The 24,483-nt window shown below is 44.8% G+C and overlaps 1 protein-coding gene across 2 annotated transcripts in view; it reads left to right on the top strand.

Moving 5' to 3' along the window:
* Positions 1-24,483, top strand: part of LOC119969354 (deoxynucleotidyltransferase terminal-interacting protein 1) — a 93,984-nt gene that overhangs the window by 60,741 nt on the left and 8,760 nt on the right. For both annotated transcript variants that reach the window (XM_038802883.1, XM_038802882.1), the window contains exons 11-12: positions 5,852-5,923; positions 9,695-9,750. In XM_038802883.1, coding sequence (XP_038658811.1) covers positions 5,852-5,923; positions 9,695-9,750 — 128 coding nt within the window. The remainder of the gene's footprint in view (positions 1-5,851; positions 5,924-9,694; positions 9,751-24,483) is intronic.

Genomic DNA, 24,483 nt, shown 5'->3' with positions numbered 1-24,483 from the left:
GATCTTTGGACTGTGAGAGGAAACCGGAGCAACCCACACAGATATGGGTAGAAAGTGCAAACTTCACACAGTCACCCAAGGTCAGAATTGAACCCGGGTCCCTGGTGCTGTGAGGCAGCAGTGCAAACCACTGTGCTACAGTGCTGTTCCACACAAGTGCCAGGCAATAGCCATTTCCAACCGGAGAAATTCAACCCCTGACATCTCCCCTGACATTCAATGGCATTACCATCGTTGACTCCCTGACTATCAACATCCTGGGGTTACCATTAACCAGCAACTTAACAGGACTAGGCATGTAAATGCTGTGATTACAAGAGGAGGTCTGAGGCTAGGAATCCTGTGTTGGGCAACTCACCACCTCATGATTCCCTAAAACCTGTCCATCATCTACAATCCACAAGTCGGGAGTGTGATGGAATACTCACCTCTTGCCTGGATAAGTGCAGCTCCAACACCCAAGAAGCTAGACACCATCCAGGATAAAACAGCCCACTTGACCCCATCCACAAACATTCAGTCCCCTCATCACTGATGCACCGTGGCAGCTATGTGTACCATCAACAGGATGCAATGCAGCAGCTCACCAAGGCAGCTTAAACAGCACCTTCCAAACCCGCGACCAATACACCTAGAAGGACAATGCATCAGATGCGTGAAAATCTAACCACCTGCAAATATCCTTCTAAGGCGCACGCCATCCTGACTTGGAGATTTATTGCCTGTATTTCACTGTTGCTGGAATCCTCGAATTCTCTCCCTAACAATACTGTTGTGTGTACCAACACTAAATGGACTGCAGGGGTTCACGAAGGCAGCCCACCAGCACCTTCTCAAGAGCAGTTAGGGATGGACAATAAATGGTGGCCCAGCCAGCGATGCCCATATGCCTGATCTAATTTGTTTAAAATATGTATTCCGACCAAGATGGTAGGAGTGTACTGTCGACTTCTAGTTCCACTACTCCATGGGTCACAATGTATATTTAACTGATTTTTCCAGCTAGCTTTGCAGTCAAATGTGTGTGTTACATATTAATCTCAGAATGAGCACTTAATAATTAAAGGATTGTTGTTCTACATTTAAAGAGGAATGCATGATGTCCAGTCTCCTTTATAGCTCCGTGTTAGCTAACCAAATAATCGGAGGTTCAATGTGAGAATTACCTCGTCTTCCTCTGCCTCATCCTCACTATCTCCTTTGTCCTCCACTGTCCTTACTTACGACCGACATAGTATACTTATCCTCCTCCCAACGGTCATATTACTTCAATGTATTGATGTCACATAGCCAAATTTTCTTTGCTGCAATCTGGGTGTTAGTCAAATAATTAATTGTACCAATCCTTTTCACCACATTATATGGACTACAGAACCACACTATTAGCAATTCGTCCTGTAAAGGTATTAATACTAACACATCCCCTGGTTGAAAAGATCTTGGCATGCTTGCCTGCCATTTCTTCATGGTTGTCCAGTCTTTCTGCCATCCCATCTGCTTCCTACCTTTTCAGAAGAAATTAAAAATGCCTCCACATCCCGTTCCTCAGGGCTTACACAAATTTTAAGCCCCTGCCCACTGAATCTTGGGTTAGAGTCAGACTTCCCCATTAATATTTCCTCCAGCATGAAGCATGAAGGCCAGCAAGTTGCTTCAGTTCCGGCAATCTAAGCTGGTATTCCCTTTTTTGTCATTCTTTTTTTCCCCTTTTTCTCTTGCCCCTTCTCTCTCCTGCTTTTCTGCTTGCTCCTTTTGAAATGCTTTGTTTCCTTTTCCTTCACCCAAAATTCTAGTTCCAACTTCATCTTCTGTTCTGACTGAAATTATGCCCATGTAAACTTGTTTTCTTCTATTTCTCCAGCTTCCTCTGGTTCATTCACTTCTATATTCAGCTTTTTGGTCACTAGTTTTTGAAGCTCTGATTCCTCAGATCTAACTTATTTTTGTAACTCCTCCGCCAAACTCATCAATTGCGCAATGGGTGATATCATCAAAGAATCTGAATTGAATCCAGGCTGCTTCAAAAACATACTTGCATCAAAAGTATCCAACATAAACCTGGTTGTTTCCTTTTATGCTTTCATCCTTTCCCAATTGTGTGTGGTTAAATATGACGCGCCCCAATTATATGTTGCAACCAAAACAACAAAGGGAGATTGTCCCTTTAATTTCTCAAGTACTTCTTTTAAAACTTTGTTTTTATGAATTCCTCATCCTCTCTAGACTCTTGGTCCCTCATTGTTTCCTGAATACTTTGTAACTGTCTTCATGTTAGAAGACGTGTTTTATCATGTGTATGTTCAGTGTGAGTCAGTGCTGTGTTTTACCCTGTGAATGTTCAGTCTGAGTCAGTGCTGTGTTTTACCCTGTGTATGTTCAGTGTGAGTCAGTGCTGTGTTTTACCCTCTGTATGTTCAGTGTGAGTCAGTGCTGTGTTTTACCCTGTGAATGTTCAGTCTGAGTCAGTGCTGTGTTTTACCCTGTGTATGTTCAGTGTGAGTCAATGCTGTGTTTTACCCTGTGAATGTTCAGTCTGAGTCAGTGCTGTGTTTTACCCTGTGCATGTTCAGTGTGAGTCAGTGCTGTGTTTTACCCTGTGAATGTTCAGTCTGAGTCAGTGCTGTGTTTTACCCTGTGAATGTTCAGTCTGAGTCAGTGCTGTGTTTTACCCTGTGTATGTTCAGTGTGAGTCAGTGCTGTGTTTTACCCTGTGTATGTTCAGTGTGAGTCAGTGCTGTGTTTTACCCTGTGAATGTTCAGTGTGAGTCAGTGCTGTGTTTTACCCTGTGTATGTTCAGTGTGAGTCAGTGCTGTGTTTTAAACTCAGAGAAGGGGGCAAAAGAGGGGGAGGTGTGGCGCTGCTAGTCAAGGACAGTATTACGGTGGCAGAAAGGATGCTAGATGGGGACTCTTCTTCTGAGGTAGTATGGGCTGAGGTTAGAAACAGGAAAGGAGAGGTCACCCTGTTGGGAGTTTTCTATAGGCCACCGAATAGTTCTAGGGATGTAGAGGAAAGGATGGCGAAGATGATTCTGGAAAAGAGCGAAAGTAACAGGGTAGTTGTTATGGGAGACTTTAACTTTCCAAATATTGACTGGAAAAGATATAGTTCGAGTACATTAGATGGGTCGTTCTTTGTACAATGTGTGCAGGAGGGTTTACTGACACAATATGTTGACAGGCCAACAAGAGGCAAGGCCACATTGGATTTGGTTTTGGGTAATGAACCAGGCCAGGTGTTAGACCTGGAGGTAGGTGAGCACTTTGGAGACAGTGACCACAATTCGGTGACCTTTATGTTAGTGATGGAAAGGGATAAGTATACCCCGCAGGGCAAGAGTTATAGCTGGGGGAAGGGCAATTATGATGCCATTAGACATGACTTAGGATGTGTAGGTTGGAGAAGTAGGCTGCAAGGGTTGGGCGCACTGGATATGTGGAGCTTGTTCAAGGAACAGCTATTGCGTGTTCTTGATAAGTACGTACCAGTCAGGCAGGGAGGAAGGGGTAGAGCGAGGGAACCGTGGTTTACCAAAGAAGTGGAATCTCTTGTTAAGAGGAAGAAGGAGGCCTATGTGAAGATGAGGCGTGAAGTTTCAGTTGGGGCGCTTGATAGTTACAAGGAAGCGAGGAAGGATCTAAAGAGAGAGCTAAGACGAGCAAGGAGGGGACATGAGAAGTCTTTGGCAGGTAGGATCAAGGAAAACCCAAAAGCTTTCTATAGGTATGTCAGGAATAAAAGAATGACTAGGGTAAGAGTAGGGCCAGTCAAGGACATTGGTGGGAAGTTGTGTGTGGAGGCTGAGGAGATAAGCGAGATACTAAATGAATACTTTTCGTCAGTATTCACTCAGGAAAAAGATAATGTTGTGGAGGAGAATGCTGAGACCCAGGCTATTAGAATAGATGGCATTGAGGTGCGTAGGGAAGAAGTGTTGGCAATTCTGGACAAGGTGAAAATAGATAAGTCCCCAGGCCCTGATGGGATTTATCCTAGGATTCTCTGGGAAGCCAGGGAAGACATTGCTGAGCCTTTGGCTTTGATTTTTAGGTCATCATTGGCTACAGGAATAGTGCCAGAGGACTGGAGGATAGCAAATGTGGTCCCTTTGTTCAAGAAGGGGAGTAGAGATAACCCCGGTAACTATAGGCTGGTGAGCCTCACGTCTGTTGTGGGTAAAGTCTTGGAGAGGATTATAAGAGATACGATTTATAATCATCTAGATAGGAATAATATGATTAGGGACAGTCAGCATGGTTTTGTGAAGGGTAGGTCATGCCTCACAAACCTTATCGAGTTCTTTGAGAAGGTGACTGAACAGGTAGACGAGGGTAGAGCAGTTGATGTGGTGTATATGGATTTCAGTAAAGCGTTTGATAAGGTTCCCCACGGTCGGCTATTGCAGAAAATACGGAGGCTGGGGATTGAGGGTGATTTAGAGATGTGGATCATAAATTGGCTAATTGAAAGAAGACAGAGGGTGGTGGTTGATGGCAAATGTTCAGAATGGAGTTCAGTTACGAGTGGCGTACCACAAGGATCTGTTCTGGGGCCGTTGCTGTTTGTCATTTTTATAAATGACCTAGAGGAGGGCACAGAAGGTTGGGTGAGTAAATATGCAGACGACACTAAAGTCGGTGGAGTTGTAGACAGTGTGGAAGGATGTTGCAGGTTACAGAGGGACATAGATAAGCTGCAGAGCTGGGCTGAGAGGTGGCAAATGGAGTTTAATGTAGAGAAGTTTGAGGTGATTCACTTTGGAAAGAATAACAGGAATGCGGACTATTTGGCTAATGGTAAAATTCTTGGTAGTGTGGATGAGCAGCGGGATCTCGGTGTCCATGCACATAGATCCCTGACAGTTGCCACCCAGGTTGATAGGGCTGTGAAGAAGACCTATGGTGTGTTGGCAGTTATTGGTAGAGGGATTGAGTTCCGGAGCCATGAGGTCATGTTGCAGCTGTACAAAACTCTGGTACGGCCGCATTTGGAGTATTGCGTACAGTTCTGGTCGCCTCATTATAGGAAGGACGTGGAAGCTTTGGAACGGGTGCAGAGGAGATTTACCAGGATGTTGCCTGGTATGGAGGGAAAATCTTATGAGGAAAGGCTGATGGACTTGAGGTTGTTTTCGTTAGAGAGAAGAAGGTTAAGAGGTGACTTAATAGAGGCATACAAAATGATCAGAGGGTTGTATAGGGTGGACAGTGAGAGCCTTCGCCCGCAGATGGAGGTGGCTAGCACGAGGGGACATAGCCTTAAATTGTGGGGTAATAGATATAGGTCAGAGGTAGGTTTTTTACGCAAAGAGTGGTGAGGCCGTGGAATGCCCTACCTGCAACAGTAGTGCACTCGCCAACATTGAGGGGATTTAAAAGTTTATTGGATAAGCATATGGATGATAAGGGCATAGTGTAGGTTAGATGGCCTTTAGTTTTTGACTTCCCATGTCGGTGCAACATTGTGGGCCGAAGGGCCTGTACTGCGCTGTATCGTTCTATGTTCTATGAATGTTCAGTCTGAGTCAGTGCTGTGTTTTACCCTGTGAATGTTCAGTGTAAGTCAGTGCTGTGTTTTACCCTGTGTATGTTCAGTCTGAGTCAGTGCTGTGTTTTACCCTGTGTATGTTGAGTGTGAGTAAGTGATATGTTTTACCCTGTGTATGTTCAGTGTGAGTAAGTGATATGTTTTACCCTGTGTATGTTCAGTGTGAGTAGGTGATATGTTTTACCCTGTGTATGTTCAGTGTGAGCCAGTGCTATGTTTTTCCCTATGGTGATATATATGTGAGTGATTTGTACTAGTATTTAAGCTGTGCATGCTCTGACCTGTAATGCGCCTGTTTTTCAGTACTCTGCTGACTCTCAGGACAAGCACTGGCTTGGGGATAAGCATCACATGCCAGCCACAGGGGGCAAGATGGTTAGTATTGATGTTCAAAGCAACTCCATTATTTCAGGTTCAACTTCACCGCGAGCAAAATTTCCAATATTTGCCTGTTAGTGTTTTGATGTAGCTGTATGTGTCTCTGCATGGAATGTCAGTCTTTGGTTGTTTGAATGCAGGTTGTGTGTGCATGCGTTTAGAGGCCATCTGTGCTTGTGTGTGTTTGTGAATACCTCAGGATGTCATCGAATCATAGAATTTATAGTGCAGAAGGGGCCATTCAGCCCACCGAGTCTGCACCGGCCCTTGGAAAGAGCGGCTCACATCTCCACCTTATCCCACAACCCAGGAATCCCAGCTAATCTTTTTTTGGATACTAAGGGCAATTTATCATGGCCAATCCACCTAACCCGCACATCTTTGGACTGTGGGAGGAAATCGGAGCACCCGGAGGAAGCCTACGCAGACACTGGGAGAACGTGCAGACTCCGCACAGACAGTGACCCAAGCCCGGAATCGAACCTGGGACCCTGAAGCTGTGAAGCAACTGTTCTACCGTACTGCCCATGTTGATGTGCCTGTATTTGACTATCTATGTCTCTGTGGTGGTCAGCCTACATGCAAGAGTGTGTCCATGACTGACTGGTGCCTTTGTATATATTTGTGTGTAGTTGACTGCACTAATAGCATCCTCCCTCTTTGCATTATTTTTGACCTTTCCAAGTGCCACAGCCCAGCCAAGTAGCTGCTTCTCCCAGCACTGCTGTACAGAGGTTGCTAGGAAGCTGGTGACTCCGCTGACTAGGGGTTAGGATTTCTTGTTCCCTCACAATTAGAGGCTCATTTTTTGGTTGCTCACTCTGCGAGAAGCCCAGCGATTAGGAGGCCTTGGGAGCTCCTCTTTTTTTACCTTGTGTTCATGGCAAAGAGCAGTGTCATTAAAAAAATGGAGCATTGTGTGAACTGAAAGCCTACAGGCCTTGTGCTTGAATGTTTTGGGTCACCACCCTAATCATGGTTTATTACTCACTGGCCAACACACAAGATGGTCACCATGTCCTCCCAGCCACCTTTGTAAGATAGAAAAAAAACTTCCATTAAACCCATGTACAAAGGACAATCAACTTGTTAAGATTTGATTACAAGTTAAATAACACATGATGAAATGCACCATAAAATCCTGCAACTGCACAACAATAATAGCAGAATGTTTTTTAGGCTTCATACCATATTTAGATTGGTATTCGTGTTTGATCAGCATCAAAGGTTTGGGTGAAACTATTACATTTGCTGCCACAATTATAGCTCCGAAACCAGAGCTGTGGCTTGACTAGGGGCCTTATTGACCTTTTAATTCTGAAAGTTGCAGGGACTGAAAGTGCGGTAAAATAGTTCAATTAATTGAATGATGCACATGAACTCGTTGGGCAAATTTATTCAGCACTCTAAACTCCTACACTTGCGGTAGAACAGGTGGTTATGGTATTTTGCAGATTAAATGGGCCAAAAGAGAAAGAGCTAGTCAGCAACAATGATTCAAAATCAATCTAAAATTTGTTGCTATGTTTCCAGCCCTGTCATTTCCCATGGGTTTCAAAAAAATCCTCCAAGAGGAAATCAAACGAAAAACAAAGTTCTAAGAAAGAGTTGAGGAAATAATAATAATCGCTTATTGTCACAAGTAGGCTTCAATGAAGTTACTGTGTAAAGCCTCTAGTCGCCACATTCTACCCCTGTTTGGGGAGGCCGGTATGGGAATTGAACCCGCGCTGCTGGCCTTGTTCTGTATTACAAGCCAGCTATTTAGCCCACTATGCTAAACCAGCCCCTGTGTAAGGGGCTGTGTTAGTAATAGTTAGGGGGTGGTATTTAATGGAAACATTTTAAAATTCATTTGTGTGGGTTTGTCAGGGAGTTTCCTGGCGGCTCTGCCGGCGAGTTCCCCACTGCTATCAGACGACACTTAGTTACTTTTTTGTGCCGGGAGAGTTTATCTTCGGTTTAGCCCACACTTGGAATTTTTTTCAGCACTGGGCATTTGAACTCCAAGATCAGACCTCCATTTTGAAAGGTGCCTCTATCTCTAAGTGAGGACACCACGCTATGGTGTTCCTGGGCACCCACCCCCACACCCCATTACAGGCTCCCCCCCTTCTAAGACCCCCATCCATCACCACCCCCAACCTCCCAGAGCCCCCATGTACATGCCTTTCTCTTTCTCCCCCCCCCCCCCGCTTTGTACACCCTCCTTTCATGGGCATGGCCCGCTGGCTGTGCGCCTGCCAGCTTGGCAGTGCTGCCAGGGCATCTTGGCAGTGCCAGGATGGCAGTGCCAAAATGCCAGCTGGGCAGTGGAGGCCAGTAGATTTCGGAAGGCCGGTACGTCCTGGGTAAGCTTGCCTAAGTAGATTAAAAAGCTGTTTGGTCCTGCTCCCTTTTGTCAGGATTCTGATTCCGCGCCTTGCAGGAAATCCCTTGAGATATAAAGGCTGCCGGAAGGCCCGTGGGAGGTCTCTCCTGGGATCTACTGGTGGCATTATGTTCACGCTCGAGCACACCACGGCCAGTAGATCGCGCCCATAAGGTACCGACCAGATTTTCAAAAAAACCTTGCGATTCCTGGGAGATTTTCTAAAATGTACAGGAAAAGAAGAAGCCATCGGACAGTTCTAGCCTTTTTCAAAATAAATAAGTAAACCTACTGAGGATTTAACACGTTTTTATACCTTGAGGCATTAATACCGAGGGATTGCTCCTTCCTCCTCACATTTCCTTATCGGATTTAACACTTGCAACAGACTTACCACATGGTTCAGTGTCTACACCACGATCTGCCAATGCACATTGATCAAATCATAGCTGCCTAGTCAGTTGGTTTCTATGTAAGGCTATTTGCTTTCCTGCATACAGCCCTAGAATTTATGCATGGATTGTATATTTGGTCTAATGTCTACCAGTTCCAACAGTTTATGAATTTTACTGCCAAATGATAGAACAATGAACAATACACCACAGGGACAGGCCCTTCAGCCCTCCAAACCTGAACCGGTCATGATACCAACCTTTGCCAAAACTCTCAGCACTTCCTAGTGCCATATCCCTCTCTACCCATCCTATCCTTGCATTTATTGAGATGCCTTTTGAACGCCGTTAATGTATCTGCTTCCACAACCTTCCCTGGCAGCACGTTCCAGGCACTCACCACCCTCTGTGTAAAAAAAATAAATTAAAAAACTGCCTCACTCATCTCCTCTAAACTTTGCCCCATGGACCTTAAATCTATGCCCCCTGGTGACTGATCCCTCCACCCTGGGAAAGAGTGTCTGCCCATCCACTCTATCCATGCCCCTTATAATCTTGTAGACCTAGCTTCGGGTTCAACTCGAACTTGATTTTAATTGGCTACTTCAATAACTGTTTGCTGGTCTTTATGACTCAGCCACCAACTTGCCGCATTCCTTTTAAATGCGTAATTTAATCAGGAATCTGAAGACAGGATATCAAACTAGTGCAGAGATGAACTGACTTAATCTTCAATTTATTCTCCAACAATCTTGAATCATTTTATAGATTATTTTATTATGCCTGCGAGCAGTGCATAATTAGCTTCCTTGGACACTTGACACGTTCACTGCTGAATTATCCTCTCACTCATCCATCTCCCTAGTTCTCTGGAGAGGAAACACGGTCTGCAGGCTGAATTTCTGAGGAACAAACGAAGCAGGAATTCTTTTGCATGAAGTGTAAATGATGGTGGTGAAGTCCAGTGAAAGTTGCTGCTCTGACTGTAATGTATTTATGTTTAAGGCTTACCTGCTAATAGAAGATGACATTCGAGAACTGGCAGCCAGTGATGACTACAGGTGAGAAGAAACCTGATCATTTCAAGCTAGTCTTATTTACATAGAATTTACAGTGCAGAAGGAGGCTATTCGGCTCATCGAGTCTGCACCGGCTCCTGGAAAGAGCACCCTACCCAAGGTTAACACCTCCACCCTAGCCCCATAACCCAGTAACCCCACCCAACACTAAGGGCAATTTTGGACACTAAGGGCAATTTATCATGTCCAATCCACCTAACCTGCACATCTTTGGACTGTGGGAGGAAACCGGAGCACCCGGAGGAAACCCACGCACACACGGGGAGGATGTGCAGACTCCGCACAAACAGTGACCCAAGCCGGAATCGAACCTGAGATCCTGGAGCTGTGAAGCGATTGTGCTATCCACAATGCTACCGTGCTGCCTTATTGTGGGAGGGGGTGTGGCACTGAAATGTTGGGAAGTTACAAATGAATGTGATGCTTTGCATGATTGTAAATGATGATCAAATATTTTTGGAGATGTGAAAACTAAATGATGCAGGAAGTTGGAATAGTGTGTGAGGTCAAGGGTTTATAGAATGATTACCATATTTTATGGTGAAATTCTTCAACCAGGCAGTGTTGTGCAGCAGGGAGGAGAATACATAGATAGATAGAGAAATACAGCACAGAACAGGCCCTTCGGCCCACGATGTTGTGCCGAACTTTTGTCCTAGGTTAATCATAGAATTTTGGATACTAAGGGCAATTTTCATGGCCAATCCACCCAACCTGCACATCTTTGGACTGTGGGAGGAAACCGGAGTACCCGGAGGAAACCCACGCACACACGGGGAGGATGTGCAGACTCCACACAGACAGTGACCCAAGTCGAAATCGAACCTGGGACCCTGGAGCTGTGAAGCAATTGTGCTATCCACAATGCTACTGTGCTGCCCTTAAGAGGAAATTAATCTGCACTCCATTATTCTACCCTAATCTATGTACCTATCCAATAGCCGCTTGAAGGTCCCTAACGTTTCCGACTCAACTACTACCACAGGCAGTGCATTCCATGCCCCCACTACTCTCTGGGTAAAGAACCTACCTCTGACATCCCCTCTATATCTTCCACCATTTACCTTAAATTTATGTCCCCTTGTAATGGTTTGTTCCACCCGGGGGAAAAGTCTCTGACTGTCTACTCTATCTATTCCCCTGATCATCTTATAAACCTCTATCAAGTCACCCCTCATCCTTCTCCGTTCTAATGAGAAAAGGCCTAGTACCCTCAACCTTTCCTCGTAAGACCTACTCTCCATTCCAGGCAACATCCTGGTAAATCTCTTTTGCACCTTTTCCAAAGCTTCCACATCCTTCCTAAAATGAGGCGACCAGAATTGCACACAGCACTCCAAATGTGGCCTGACCAAGGTTTTGTACAGCTGCATCATCACCTCACGGCTCTTAAATTCAATCCCTCTGCTAATGAACGCTAGCACACCATAGGCCTTCTTCACAGCTCTATCCACCTGAGTGGCAACTTTCAAAGATCTATGAACATAGACCCCAAGATCTCTCTGCTCCTCCACATTGCCAAGAACCCCGCGGGTAAAGAAGGTGCTGCTGGGGAGGGGCTGAGGGGCGATGCTGGCCCTACCGAATTTCAGGAACTACTATTGGGCGGCGAATATAGCAATGATCAGAAAGTCAGTCGTGGGGGTGGGGTCGGTATGGGAGCGGGTGGAGGTGGCATCATGTAAGGGTACTAATTTAGGGACACTGGTAACGGCACCTCTGCTGTTCCCGCCGGCTCGGTACTTCACAAGCCCGGTGGTTGTGGCGGTTTTGAGGGTATGGGGACAGTGGCGGAAGCATATGGGAGTGGAGGGAGCGTTGGTATGGACTCCAATTTGTGGTAACTACCGGTTTGTGCCTGGTGGCTAGATGGGGAGTTTTGGGGGTGGCGGTGTGCAGGGATTGAGCGAATAGGGGGCCTGTTCATTGATGGCAGCTTTCCGTGCTTAGAGGACTTGGAGGAGGAGTTTGAGCTGCCAGGTGGGAATGGGTTCCGTTATTTGCAGATGAAGGACTTTGCACAGAGGCAGGTTTTGACCTTTCTGCTTCTACCGCCCCAGGAGCTACAGAACAGGGTAGTTTTGAAAACGGGAATAGGGGAGGATCTCGGAAATTTATAAGGAGCTTGTGGAGTGTGAGGAAACCCAGATAGGGGAGGTAAAGGGTAAATGGGAGGAAGAGTTGGGCAAGGAACTGGAGGCGGGTTTACGGGAGGATTCCCTGAGTAGAGTCAATGTGTCTTCGTCGTGTGTCAGGCTCAGCCTGATACAATTTAAGGTGGTCCACCGGGCACATATGACTGTGGCCCGTATGAGCAGATTCTTTGAAGGGGTGGAGGACAGGTATGGGCGGTGAGCGGGTAGGCCTGCAAATCATGTCCACATGTTCTGGGCATGTCCAAAGCTTAGGGGATTCTGGCAAAGATTTGCCAATGTCATGTCCACGGTATTAAAGACAAGCATGGCACCGAGTCCAGAGGTGGCGATATTTGGTGTGACGGAAGACCCGGGAGTCCAGGGGGCGAGAGGTGCTGACGTTTTGGCCTTTACCTCCCTGGTAGCCTGGAGACGGATCTTATTAGTGTGGAGGGACTCGGAGGCCCTGAAATCGGGAGTATGGGTTAGTGACATGACCGGGTTTCTCAGGCTTGAGAGGATCAAGTTCGCCCTGAGAGGATCGATGTTAGGGTTCGCCTGGAAGTGGCAACCGTTTATCAAATACTTTGGAGAAAATTAAGCTGTCGGCAGATGCGATAAGGGAGGCGGGGTTTAGGGGGGTAGTGGGGGATAGCTTAGGCAGGACCCGTGAGTGGAGGAGGGGGGACTGGGGAACTGTGTGTGTAATCCATGTTGGCTGGGTATGGTTGTTAGCTTGTTGGTTTGGGGGTTACTATTCACTGTGTTACGTTTCCTATTGAAATGGCTGTTTAAAAATTACAATTGCCTTTATAAAATTTTTTTTTAAAAAACGATTACATAACGATAAATAACTTTCAATAACCAGTTAACAATGCTTACCAATACAATGACATAATCCTTATTATGATCTTGGACCAGACCCCAACATTGGCTAGGATACTGGACAGAAACCCAGTACGACTGTGAGGAAAAGATACTTCGATCCAGGAGTGTTTCAATCAAAATAGGGATGTGGTAGATTAAAACAAACGTTGTTCCTAACACAGTATTCAAATATTTTTCACATCACACAAGAAAATAGTTTATATTACCCATTAAACAATTCTAATCAATACTGTGACACAATAATCCTTAACTGCTATCTTTATTTCCTCTCAAACAACAAAACCATTTCTGCTCTTAATCCATTTCACATAGATTTAGCATTCAGGAATACCTGCTGTACAGAGATGTTTAGATACTCTGTTTTGAGAAGAGAGATTTTTGACACTGCTTTAAACAAACGACCTGAATCCTGTCAGAACAATGCAGAAACTCTGGCTGTATTTAGAATTTCTACAGTACAGAAGGAGGCCATTCAGCCCATTGGGTTTGCACCGACGCTCTGAAAGAGCATCCTAGGCCCACACTCCTGCCCTATCCCTGTATTCCTACCTATCCTGCACATTTTTGGACACTTAGGGGCAATTTAGCATGGCCAATCCACCTAACCTGCAATCTCTGAACTGTGGGAGGAAACTAGAGCACCCAGAGGAAACCCATGCAGTCACGGGGAGAATGTACAAACACCGGACAGTCACCCATGGCTGGAATTGAACCCGGATCCCTGGCACTGTGAGGCAGCAGTGCTAACCACTGTGCCATTGTGTTGCTTTTCACTGGAACACCCCTATCCTGATGGACCAAGCTAAGATGTCCCCTTTAGGTTATGTGGCAGAACCTGTGATGTTGATTTGATAGACTTGGCAAGCAGCCAATTTGTTGAATGTAGAGTTCTCGGCCTTTACTTATTGTTGCCTGTGCATGGTGGAATCAATCAGAAACTTGCAAAAAGAAGGCCCTACCGAATTTCAGCAACTACTATTGGGCGGCGAATATAGCAATGATCAGAAAGTCAGTAGTGGGGATGGGGTCGGTATGGGAGCAGGTGGAGGCGGCATCATGTAAGGGTACTAATTTAGGGACACTGGAAACGGCAGTTTCATCTTCTGTCTCAGTTCTGTGAAGGAGGCCAGCTGGGAAGGAGCTTGAAGGCTCTCTCTCTCTCCTCTTTCTTTGCCAGACAATTTTAAGAAGCATTCTAGCTAAATCTGTGGAGACTTTCTTGTTTGAAAGAGCTGGGAAATGTTTTGAATGTTTTCCACAGCTCGGTAACAATCTCTGTGTCTCAGGCTGGGAAGAGCTCAAGATTGAGACTTAAGGCGAGAGCATTTGTGATAAAATAGCCAAAGTTTTGTACAGAAATCATGCAAGATAGAAGTCGGAGATAGGGCTGGGGAATGGGATTGGCTAGGTTGCTGATTTGGGAGCCGGTGCAGACAAGGTGGGCTGAATGGCCTCTTTCTGAGCTGTATATAACAACCATAGTGAAAGACTGCTAATCCCATAGTTAAAGATGTAGTAATCTCAATGTGAACATAGAACATAGAACAGTACAGCACAGAACAGGCCCTTCGGCCCTCAATGTTGTGCCGAGCCATGATCACCCTACTCAAACACACATATCCACCCTATACCCGTAACCCAACAACCCCCCCCCCCCACCTTAACCTTACATTTATTAGGACACTACGGGCAATTTAGCATGGCCAATCCACCTAACCTGGAGTAAACTGGAGGAACAACATCTGAACTTCCGGTTAGGCACGCTACAGCCTTCCGGTCTCAACATCAAATTCAACTTCAGATGATCAGCTCTACCCCACCTTGACCCATTTGTTTTCATCCCATTTCATTTGAACTGTCTTTTACCATTTCTTTCTTTCTTGTCTTTCTTAATATATATTTAAACTCCCCCCCCCCCCCCCATCTTATCCACCTTTCCTTACCCTTTCTCCACTTTGCTTCCCCCTTCCCCTCCCCCCACATCTACATCTGTCACATTTTACCCTCTGATGTTAGTTTCTCTGCTGTTTGGCCTTTCACACCTTTTGTTCTCTCTGGGGACTGCTTTTATATAAGGTGCACAATGTAACTACATAACATCGGCATCGGGTGAACCGTTCAGGGGTGTAGTGTTAATGAGGTCAGTCCATAAGAGGGTCGTTTAGGAGTCTGGTAACAGCGGGGAAGAAGCTGTTTTTGAGTCTGTTTGTGCGTGTTCTCAGACTTCTGTATCTCCTGCCCGATGGAAGAAGTTGGAAGAGTGAGTAAGCCGGGTGGGACGGGGTCTTTGATTAAGCTTCCCGCTTTCCCCTGCAGGGGGAGATGTAGCTAGAGTCAATGGATGGGAGGCAGGTTCGTGTGATGGACTGGGCTGTGTTCACGACTCTCTGAGGTTTCTTGCGGTCTTGTACCGAGCAGTTGACATCCAGGCTGTGATGCAGCCCGATAGGATGCTTTCTGTGGTGTATCTGTAAAAGTTGGTAAGAGTTAATGTGGACATGCCGAATTCCGTTTGCTGGGGAAGTGTAGGCGTTGCTGTGCTTTCTTGGTGGTAGCGTCGATGTGGGTGGACCAGGACAGATTTTTGGAGATGTGTACCCCAAGGAATTTGAAGCTGCTAACCATCTCCACCTCAGCCCCGTTGATGCTGACAGGGGTATGTACAGTACTTTGCTTTCTGAAGTCAATGACCAGCTCTTTAGTTTTGCTGGCATTGAGGGGGAGATTGTTGTCATTGCACCACTCCACTAGGTTCTCTATCTCCCTCCTGTATTCTGACTCGTCATTATTCGAGATCCGGCCCACTATGGACGTATCGTCAGCAAACTTGTAGATGGAGTTGGAGCCACATTTTGCCACACAGTCGTATGTGTACAGGGAATATAGTAGGAGGCTAAGTACACAGCCTTGCGGGGCCCCGGTGTTGAGGACTGTTGTGGAGGAGGTGTTGTTGTTTATTCTTACTGATTGTAGTCTGTGGGTTAGAAATTCGAGGATCCGGTTGCAGAGTGAGGAGCTTTGATATGAGCTTGGCTGGGATTATGGTGTTGAAGGCAGAGCTGTAGTCAATAAATAGGAGTCTGATATAGGAGTCCTTGTTGTCGAGATGCTCTTGGGATGAGTGGAGGGCCAGGGAGATGTCATCTGCTGTGGACAGGTTGCGGCGGTATACGTATTGCATTGGATCAAGGTGTTCTGGGAGTATGGGGTTCCATGATACCATAGAAGTGACGGGCTGCTCCTCCGAGCATTGGCATGAATGGGCCAAGTGGTCTCCTTCTGTGCTGTTACGTCTTTAAAGGAACACGCGTGCGTCTCTTTCTGTCTATCAGAAACTTTGTATTGAAACTGCATGTGTCATAACAGCAAGTGTTTGCCTTTGCAACTCAACAGAAACATTGCACATGTTTCTCCGTAGGAAATGTCTCCCTCTGGTAATTTTTTACATCACACGGTCTCCGTAGTATTGGGCGGGATTCTCCGTCTCGCCGTGCCAGATTTTTGGTGCGGCACGCCGTCAGGATTCTCCTTTTTGCCAGCTGGTCAATGGGTTTCCCATTGTGGGGAGCGCCATACCATCGGGAAACCCTCGGGCTGCCAGCAAAATGGAGAATCCCAACACTGGAGAATTCAGTCCATTGTCTCTGTCTCTGTCTCTCCCTCTCACTCTAGGAACTCTGTATGTATCTCTATAGGAACTCTGTCTCTCAACTGTGTATCTATGTGCGTGTCTCTCTCTATATTAATGTGTGCGTGTCTCTCTATAGTAATGTGTGCGTGTCTCTCTATAGTAATGTGTGCGTGTCTCTCTATAGTAATGTGTGCGTGTCTCTATAGTAATGTGTGCGTGTCTCTCTATAGTAATGTGTGCGTGTCTCTCTACAGTAATGTGTGCGTGTCTCTCTATAGTAATGTGTGCGTGTCTATAGTAATGTGTGCGTGTCTCTCTATAGTAATGTGTGCGTGTCTCTCTATAGTAATGTGTGTGTGTCTCTCTATAGTAATGTGTGCGTGTCTCTCTATAGTAATGTGTGCGTGTCTCTCTATAGTAATGTGTGCGTGTCTCTCTATAGTAATGTGTGCGTGTCTCTCTATAGTAATGTGTGCGTGTCTATAGTAATGTGTGCGTGTCTCTCTATAGTAATGTGTGCGTGTCTCTCTATAGTAATGTGTGCGTGTCTCTCTATAGTAATGTGTGCGTGTCTCTCTATAGTAATGTGTGCGTGTCTCTCTATAGTAATGTGTGCGTGTCTCTCTATAGTAATGTGTGCGTGTCTCTCTATAGTAATGTGTGCGTGTCTCTCTATAGTAATGTGTGCGTGTCTCTCTATAGTAATGTGTGCGTGTCTCTCTATAGTAATGTGTGCGTGTCTCTCTATAGTAATGTGTGCGTGTTTCTCTATAGTAATGTGTGCGTGTCTCTCTATAGTAATGTGTGCGTGTCTCTCTATAGTAACGTGTACGTGTCTCTCTATAGTAACGTGTGCGTGTCTCTCTATAGTAACGTGTGCGTGTCTCTCTATAGTAACGTGTGCGTGTCTCTCTATAGTAACGTGTGCGTGTCTCTCTATAGTAACGTGTGCGTCTCTCTATAGTAACGTGTGCGTGTCTCTCTATAGTAACGTGTGCGTGTCTCTCTATAGTAATGTGTGCGTGTCTCTCTATAGTAATGTGTGCGTGTCTCTCTATAGTAATTGTGCGTGTCTCTCTATAGTAATGTGTGCGTGTCTCTATAGTAATGTGTGCGTGTCTCTCTATAGTAATGTGTGCGTGTCTCTCTATAGTAATGTGTGCGTGTCTCTATAGTAATGTGTGCGTGTCTCTCTATAGTAATGTGTGCGTGTCTCTCTATAGTAATGTGTGCGTGTCTCTCTATAGTAATGTGTGCGTGTCTCTACAGTAATGTGTGTGTCTCTCTACAGTAATGTGTGCGTGTCTCTCTACAGTAATGTGTGCGTGTCTCTCTCTATAGTAATGTGCGCGTGTCTCTCTCTATAGTAATGTGCACGTGTCTCTCTCTCTAGTAATGTGCGTGTGTCTCTCTCTATAGGAATGTGTATCTGTCTCTATAGGAACTGTGTGAATCTCTCTATAGGAATGTATGTGTTTGTCTCTCTCTATAGGAATGTGTGTGTGTCTCTCTATAGTAATGTGTGCGTATCTCTCTATAGTAATGTGCGTGTCTCTATAGTAATGTGCGCGTGTCTCTCTCTCTAGTAATGTGTGTGTGTCTCTCTCTATAGGAATGTGTATCTGTCTCTATAGGAACTGTGTGAATGTCTCTATAGGAATGTATGTGTGTGTGTCTCTCTATAGGAATGTGTGTGTCTCTCTATAGTAATGTGTGCGTATCTCTCTATAGTAATGTGCGTGTCTCTATAGTAATGTGCGCGTGTCTCTCTCTCTAGTAATGTGTGTGTGTCTCTCTCTATAGGAATGTGTATCTGTCTCTATAGGAACTGTGTGAATGTCTCTATAGGAATGTATGTGTGTGTCTCTCTCTATAGGAATGTGTGTGTGTATCTCCATAGGAATGTGTGTCTGTCTCTACAGGAACTGTGTATTTTGTGCGTGTCTCTCTCTATAGGAATGTGTGTGTCTCTATAGGAACTGTGTATCTGTGAATGTCTCTCTATAGGAATGTGTGTGTGTCTCTCTCTATATAGGAATGTATGCGTGTCTCTATAGGAACTGCGTATCTGTGTGTGTCTCTCTGCAGGAATGTGTGTGTGTATCTCTATAGGAATGCGTGTATGTCCCTCTATAGGAATGTGTGTGTCTCCCTCTATAGGAATGTGTGTGTCTCCCTCTATAGGAATGTGTGTGTCTCCCTCTATAGGAATGTGTGTGTCTCCCTCTATAGGAATGTGTGTGTCTCTCTATAGGAATCTGTGTGTCTCTCTCTATAGGAATCTGTGTCTCTTGCTATAGGAATGTGTGTCTCTCTCTCTATAGGAATGTGTGTGTCTCTCTATAGGAATGTGTGTCTCTCTATCTATAGGAATGTGTGTCTCTCTATAGGAATGTGTGTCTCTCTCTCTATAGGAATGTGTGTGTCCCTCTATAGGAATGTGTGTCTCTCTCTCTCTATAGGTATCTGTGTGTCTCTCTCTATAGGAATCTGTGTCTCTTGTCTCTCTATAGGAATGTGTGTGTCTCTCAATAGGAATGTGTGTGTCTCTCTATAGGAATGTGTGTCTCTCTCTCTCTATAGAAATGTGTGTCTCTCTCTCTATAGGAATGTGTGTCTCTCTATAGGAATGTGTGTCTCTCTCGCTATAGGAATCTGTGTGTCCCTCTATAGGAATGTGTGTCTCTCTCTCTCTATAGGTATCTGTGTGTCTCTCTCTATAGGAATCTGTGTCTCTTGTCTCTCTATAGGAATGTGTGTCTCTCTATAGGAATGTGTGTGTCTCTCTATAGGAATGTGTGTCTCTCTCTGTAGGAATGTGTGTCTGTCTCATCTCCATAGGAATGTGCATATCTCTATAGGAATGTGTGTCTCTCTCTCTATAGGAATGTGCATCTCTCTCTATAGGAATGTGCATCTCTCTCTATAGGAACCTGTGTCTCTCTCTATAGGAATCTGTGTCTCTCTATAGGAATCTGTGTCTCTTTCTATAGGAATGTGTCTCTCTATAGGAATATGTGTCTCTCTATAGGAATGTGCATTTCTCTCTCTATAGGAATGTGTGTGTCTCTTTACAGGAATCTGTGTCTCTCTCTATAGGAATGTCTCTCTCTCTCTCTCTCTCTCTCTCTCTCTCTCTCTCTATAGGAATGTGCATCTCTCTCTATAGGAATCCGTGTCTCTCTCTATAGGAATATGTGTCTCTCTCTCTATAGGAATGTGCATCTCTCTCTATATGAATGTGTGTCTCTCTCTATAGGAATCTGTGTCTCTCTATAGGAATCTGTGTCTCTCCCTCTATAGGAATGTGTCTCTCTCTCTATAGGAATGTGTGTCTCTCTCTACAGGAATCTGTGTGTCTCTCTCTATAGGAATCTGTGTGTCCCTCTATAGGAATGTGTGTGTCTCCCTCTATAGGAATGTGTGTGTCTCCCTCTATAGGAATCTATGTGTCTCCCTCTATAGGAATGTGTGTCCCTCTCTCTATAGGAATGTGTGTGTCTCTATAGGAATATGTGTGTCCCTCTATTGGAATGTGTGTGTCTCTCTCTATAGGTATCTGTGTATCTCTCTCTATAGGAATCTGTGTGTCTCTCTCTATAGGAATCTGTGTCTCTCTATAGGAATGTGTGTCTCTCTATAGGAATGTGTGTGTCTCTCTCTATAGGAATGTGTGTCTCTCTCTATAGGAATGTGTGTCTCTCTCTATTGGAATGTGTGTCTCTCTCTATAGGAATGTGTGTCTCTCTCTATAGGAATGTGTGTCTCTCTCTATAGGAATGTGTGTCTCTCCCTCTATAGGAATGTGTCTCTCTCTCTATAGGAATGTGTCTCTCTCTCTATAGGATTATGTGTCTCTCCATAGGAATGTGCATTTCTCTCTCTATAGGAATGTGCATCTCTCTCTATAGGAATGTGTGTCTCTCTCTACAGGAATCTGTGTGTCCCTCTATACGAATGTGTGTGTCTCCCTCTATACGAATGTGTGTGTCTCCCTCTATAGGAATGTGTGTGTCTCCCTCTATAGGAATGTGTGTGTCTCCCTCTATAGGAATGTGTGTGTCTCCCTCTATAGGAATGTATGTGTCTCCCTCTATAGGAATGTGTGTCTCTCTCTCTATAGGAATGTGTGTGTCTCTCTATAGGAATGTGTCTCCTCTCTCTCTATAGGAATGTGTGTCTCTCTATAGGAATATGTGTCTCTCTCTCTATAGGAATGTGTGTGTCCCTCTATAGGAATGTGTGTGTCTCTCTCTATAGGTATCTGTGTGTCTCTCTCTATATAGGAATCTGTGTCTCTCTCTCTATAGGAATGTGTGTCTCTCTCTATAGGAATGTGTGTCTCTCTCTATAGGAATGTGTGTCTCTCTCTATAGGAATGTGTGTCTCTATAGGAATATGTGTCTCTCTATAGGAATGTGTGTGTCTCTCTCTATAGGAATGTGTGTGTCTCTCTATAGGAATGTGTGTCTCTCTATAGGAATGTGTGTCTCTCTCTCTATAAGAATGTGTGTCTCTCTATAGGAATGTGTGTGTCTCTCTCTATAGGAATGTGTGTCTCTCTATAGGAATGTGTGTCTCTCTATAGGAATGTGCATCTCTGTCTAGGAATGTGTGTCTCTCTCTATAGGAATGTGTGTCTCTCTCTATAGGAATATGTGTCTCTCTCTCTATAGGAATGTGCATCTCTCTCTCTATAGGAATGTGCATCTCTCTCTATAAGAATGTGCATCTCTCTCTATAGGAATGTGTGTCTCTCTCTATAGGAATCTGTGTCTCTCTCTCTATAGGAATGTGTCTCTCTCTATAGGAATATGTGTCTCTCTATAGGAATGTGCATTTCTCTCTCTATAGGAATGTGTGTGTCTCTCCAAAGGAATGTGTCTCTCTCTATAGGAATGTGCATTTCTCTCTCTATAGGAATGTGTGTCTCTCTCTATAGGAATATGTGTCTCTCTCTCTATAGGAATATGTGTCTCTCTCTCTATAGGAATGTGCATCTCTCTCTCTATAGGAATGTGCATCTCTCTCTATAGGAATGTGCATCTCTCTCTATAAGAATGTGCATCTCTCTCTATAGGAATGTGTGTCTCTCTCTCTATAGCAATGTGTCTCTCTCTATTGGAATATGTGTCTCTCTCTATAGGAATGTGCATTTCTCTCTCTATAGGAATGTGTGTCTCTCTCTATAGGAATGTGTGTCTCTCTCTATAGGAATGTCTCTCTCTCTCTCTATAGGAATGTGCATCTCTCTCTATAGGAATGTGCATCTCTCTCTATAGGAATCTGTGTCTCTCTCTATAGGAATGTGCATCTCTCTCTCTATAGGAATGTGCATCTCTCTCTCTATAGGAATGTGCATCTCTCTCTATAGGAATTTGTCTCTCTCTCTATAGGAATCTGTGTCTCTCTATAGGAATCTGTGTCTCTCTCTCTATAGGAATCATATAATTTACAGTGCAGAAGGAGGCCATTCGGCCCATCGAGTCAGCACCGGCTCCTGGAAAGAGCACCCTACCCAAGGTTAACACCTCCACCCTATCCCCATAACCCAGTAATCCCACCCAACACTAAGGGCAATTTTGGACACTAAGGGCAATTTATCATGTCCAATCCACCTAACCTGCACATCTTTGGACTGTGGGAGGAAACCGGAGCACCCGGAGGAAACCCACGCACACATGGGGAGAATGTGCAGACTCCGCACAGACAGTGACCCAAGCCGGGAATCGAACCTGGACCCTGGAGCTGTGAAGCGATTGTGCTATCCACAATGCTACTGTGCTGCCCTAAATGTGTGTCTCTCTCTCTATAGGAATCTGTGTCTCTCTCTCTATAGGAATATGTGTCTCTCTATAGGAATGTGCATCTCTGTCTAGGAATGTGTGTCTCTCTCTATAGGAATGTGTGTCTCTCTCTATAGGAATCTGTGTGTCTCTCTCTATAGGAATCTCTGTGTCTCTCTATAGGAATCTGTGTGTCTCTCTATAGGAATGCGTGAGTCTCTCTCTCTAGGAATGTGTGTGTCTCTCCATGTGAATGTGTGTCTCTCTCTCTCTATAGGAATGTGTGTCTCTCTCTATAGGAATGTGTCTCTCTCTATAGGAATGTGTGTCTCTCTATAGGAATGTGTGTCTCTCTATAGGAATGTGTGTCTCTCTATAGGAATGTCTCTCTCTATATATGATGTGGAGATGCCGGCGTTGGACTGGGGTGAGCACAGTAAGAAGTCTTACAGATGGAGGGTGAGAAAGTAAAATCAAATACTAGTGTTTTGTGTTTAAACAAAGGAGATTACAAGGGGATGAGAGAAGAACTAGCTAAGGTAGACTGGGAGCTAAGACTTTATGGTGGAACAGTTGAGGAACAGTGGAGAACCTTCCAAGCGATTTTTCACAGTGCTCAGCAAAGGTTTATACCAACAAAAAGGAAGGACGGAAGAAAGAGGGAAAATCGACCGTGGATATCTAAGGAAATAAGGGAGAGTATCAAATTGAAGGAAAAAGCATATAAAGTGGCAAAGATTGCTGGGAGATTAGAGGACTGGGAAATCTTTAGGGGGCAACAGAAAGCTACTAAAAAAGCTATAAAGAAGAGTAAGATAGAGTATGAGAGTAAACTTGCTCAGAATATAAAAACAGACAGTAAAAGTTTTTACAAATATATAAGACAAAAAAGAGTGGCTAAGGTAAATATTGGTCCTTTAGAGGATGAGAAGGGAGTTTTAATAATGGGAAATGAGGAAATGGCTGAGGAACTGAACAGGTTTTTTGGGTCGGTCTTCACAGTGGAAGACACAAATAACATGCCAGTGACTGATAGAAATGAGGCTATGACAGGTGAGGACCTTGAGACGATTGTTATCACTAAGGAGGGAGTGATGGGCAAGCTAATGGGGCTAAAGGTAGACAAGTCTCCTGGCCCTGATGGAATGCATCCCAGAGTGCTAAAAGAGATGGCTAGGGAAATTGCAGATGCACTAGTGATAATTTACCGAAATTCACTAGACTCTGGGGTGGTCCCGGTGGATTGGAAATTAGCAAACGTGACGCCACTGTTTAAAAAAGGAGGTAGGCAGAAAGCAGGAAATTATAGGCCAGTGAGTTTAACTTCGGTAATAGGGAAGATGCTGGAATCTATCATCAAGGAAGAAATTGCGAGGCATCTGGATAGAAATTGTCCCATTGGGCAGACGCAGCATGGGTTCGTAAAAGGCAGGTAATGCCTAACTAATTTAGTGGAATTTTTTGAGGACATTACCAGTGCAGTAGATAATGGGGAGCCGATGGATGTGGTATATCTGGATTTCCAGAAAGCCTTTGACAAGGTGCCACACAAAAGGTTGCTGCATAAGATAAAGATGCATGGCATTAAGGGTAAAGTAGTAGCATGGATAGAGGATTGGTTAATTAATAGAAAGCAAAGAGTTGGGATAAATGGGTGTTTCTCTGGTTGGCAATCAGTAGCTAGTGGTGTCCCTCAGGGATCCGTGTTGGGCCCACAATTGTTCACAATTTACATTGATGATTTGGAGTTGGGGACCAAGGGCAATGTGTCCAAGTTTGCAGATGACACTAAGATGAGTGGTAAAGCGAAAAGTGCAGAGGATACTGGAAGTCTGCAGAGGGATTTGGATAGGTTAAGTGAATGGGCTCGGGTCTGGCAGATGGAATACAATGTTGATAAATGTGAGGTTATCCATTTTGGTAGGAATAACAGCAAACGGGATTATTATTTAAACGATAAAATATTAAAGCATGCCGCTGTTCAGAGAGACTTGGGTGTGCTAGTGCATGAGTCACAGAAGGTTGGTTTACAAGTGCAACAGGTGATTAAGAAGGCAAATGGAATTTTGTCCTTCATTGCTAGAGGGATGGAGTTTAAGACTAGGGAGGTTATGTTGCAATTGTATAAGGTGTTAGTGCGGCCACACCTGGAGTATTGTGTTCAGTTTTGGTCTCCTTACTTGAGAAAGGACGTACTGGCGCTGGAGGGTGTGCAGAGGAGATTCACTAGGTTAATCCCAGAGCTGAAGGGGTTGGATTATGAGGAGAGGTTGAG

Source organism: Scyliorhinus canicula, chromosome 7, assembly GCF_902713615.1.
Source record: "Scyliorhinus canicula chromosome 7, sScyCan1.1, whole genome shotgun sequence".
NCBI classification, from domain to species: Eukaryota; Metazoa; Chordata; class Chondrichthyes; order Carcharhiniformes; family Scyliorhinidae; genus Scyliorhinus; species Scyliorhinus canicula.
This window is presented reverse-complemented; position numbering and strand designations above follow the sequence as displayed.